Here is a 2,109-nt window from a genome sequence, read left to right as displayed (position 1 = left end):
TCCACGCGCTGTATGATGAATAATATATATGTTTTAAAAAGAGGGGGGAAAGAAAAGTTTCCCGCGATGCAAAACGACGACAAAGCCCACGGAGTTGTTCTTTTTTTATTTTATTTTAGTGCGCTCTCCTCGTGATCCGGCGCGCCGCAGAACAAAGTAAAGTGTGGTGCTGATGCTGCTGCTGCTGATGCTGAAGGTGATGCTGAGGATGACCCCATGATCGGCTCCAGATTCCTCCCCGGTCAGGAGCGCACCGGAGGACAAAAACAAAAGAGGAAAACTCCCGGTCCGACCGCAGCAACGAGCCGATCCACCGCCGCCGCCTGTCATCCAGCAAAAGAGCAGAAAGAGAGAGAGAGAGGATGGAGAGAGAGGGAGAGAGAGGGAGGGAGGAGGGAGGGAGGGAGTCACTAATCTGTCGATCCCTCCGTTGCTTGGCCTCTAAACGTCAGATTCAATCTGGCCACGGAAGGCGGGGGGCGGCAGGAAGGCATGTCACGAACATAGGACTTCAGCATGTTATGTAATGTTTGACACATCTGAATCATCTCCATTAGGTACAAATTAGAGTCTCCAGAGAAGTTCTCTCTACTGAAGACCAACACCATGGTGGACCACCCACTGGACTGGGGTTCACAGGGTGGCCCACCAGAGGCTGCCACGGTGGACCACCCACTGGGGTCCAAAGTGTGGACAGACAGAGGCACACAGATCCTCCCCACATGTCAACAACAGGTGTGTTTCCACTCAGGTCAATTAAATCTGTGTATGTTAGGACGGGCACTGCGTCTCTAGTAAGGATCAGTGGTGGGAACCAGGACTTGCAGCCCCTGGAGATGTTGAACCAGCCTGTGTATACTGCTGTCATCTTCCTCAGAGCACTCGTCCACACCATAGACTGTATAAAAGATGGACGTAGCAACCGGCCCTGAAAAATGAAGCCAACCCGGAAGTGTCACAAACCTACGTCCGCTAGCTGCTGGCTCCACAAAGCCCTGGCTCCCATAGACTGGAACTGGAAAAGAAGTGATCACAGATCATGAAATACTGCATTCCTGCAGCTCAGGATTGTTTTCTTATTAGTTTTCATGGTCAAATCCAGAGATCAGGTGGCCAATCTGAAAATAAATCAATACTGAATTTTTAAAACATCGTCAACATTTTGCGGGGCAAGGGGCGTGGCTGGCTTGATTGACAGTCAGCAGCGACCATACAGACAGAGAGGGCCCGCCTCTCAATCCGTCTGACCAATCGCTGCTCCTATGGCTCCGCCCCCCTCCCACGATTTTTGCGTCACTGGCTCCAAAAATCCAAGATGTCAACCAGGAAGTAGCAAAACCCTGGCTTCATGTTCTCAGTGCAGAAACCAACGGGTGACGTCACGGCATCTTTCATACAGTCTTTAAAATCCTCCCCAGGAAGTATTTCGATCTGAGATGAGCAGGTCTGGCTCGTGAGCAGTCTCACCCCCAGTCTAACGTCAGTATTTCTAGATGGACAAGGAGAATTTTATCCCTTACAGTTAAAAACAAACACTTCAGAAAAGCTACACGACTACTTAGTGCAATGGAAATAACACACCTGTGACCACTGACAACCCTCGATCATTGAAACACAAGGAGATTTCCAATTAGTCTCGCTGTAATAGTTGAAATAACTGCCAGAGGAAGTGAAAAATCTGATTAGGATATAGAAAAGGAGACAGGAAGATTGGTGAACAACTAAACATCTGTGGAAACACAGTTACAGCAGGGAGGCATAGAATGAGAATCAGAGCCGTAGTACCGCTAATCAGAGCCGTAGTACCGCTAATCAGAGCCGTAGTACCGCTAATCAGAGCCGTAGTACCATTAATCAGAGCCGTAGTACCGCTAATCAGCCATAGTACCATTAATCAGAGCTGTAGTACCACTAATCAGAGCCGTAGTACCGCTAATCAGCTGTAGTACCACTAATCAGAGCCATAGTACCACTAATCAGAGCCGTAGTACCGCTAATCAGAGCCGTAGTACCGCTAATCAGAGCTGTAGTACCACTAATCAGAGCTGTAGTACCACTAATGAGACCCGTAGTACCACTAATCAGAGCCGTAGTACCACTAATCAGAGC

The 2,109-nt window shown here is 48.8% G+C and overlaps 1 protein-coding gene across 1 annotated transcript in view; it reads left to right on the top strand.

The window, feature by feature from the left end:
* The first annotated feature begins 606 nt into the window (after window positions 1-606).
* The window catches only part of cfap74 (cilia and flagella associated protein 74), a 57,749-nt gene continuing 56,246 nt past the window's right edge, over window positions 607-2,109 (top strand). Inside the window, exon 1 of the mRNA XM_008285085.1 lies at window positions 607-751. Within this exon, the coding sequence (XP_008283307.1) occupies window positions 607-751 (145 nt within the window). The remainder of the gene's footprint in view (window positions 752-2,109) is intronic.

This window comes from Stegastes partitus, unplaced genomic scaffold (assembly GCF_000690725.1).
Source record: "Stegastes partitus isolate 25-593 unplaced genomic scaffold, Stegastes_partitus-1.0.2 Scaffold386, whole genome shotgun sequence".
In the NCBI taxonomy this organism is placed as follows: domain Eukaryota; kingdom Metazoa; phylum Chordata; class Actinopteri; family Pomacentridae; genus Stegastes; species Stegastes partitus.
Note: the sequence above shows the minus strand (reverse complement) of the source record. Positions and strands in the feature narration are given on the sequence as shown.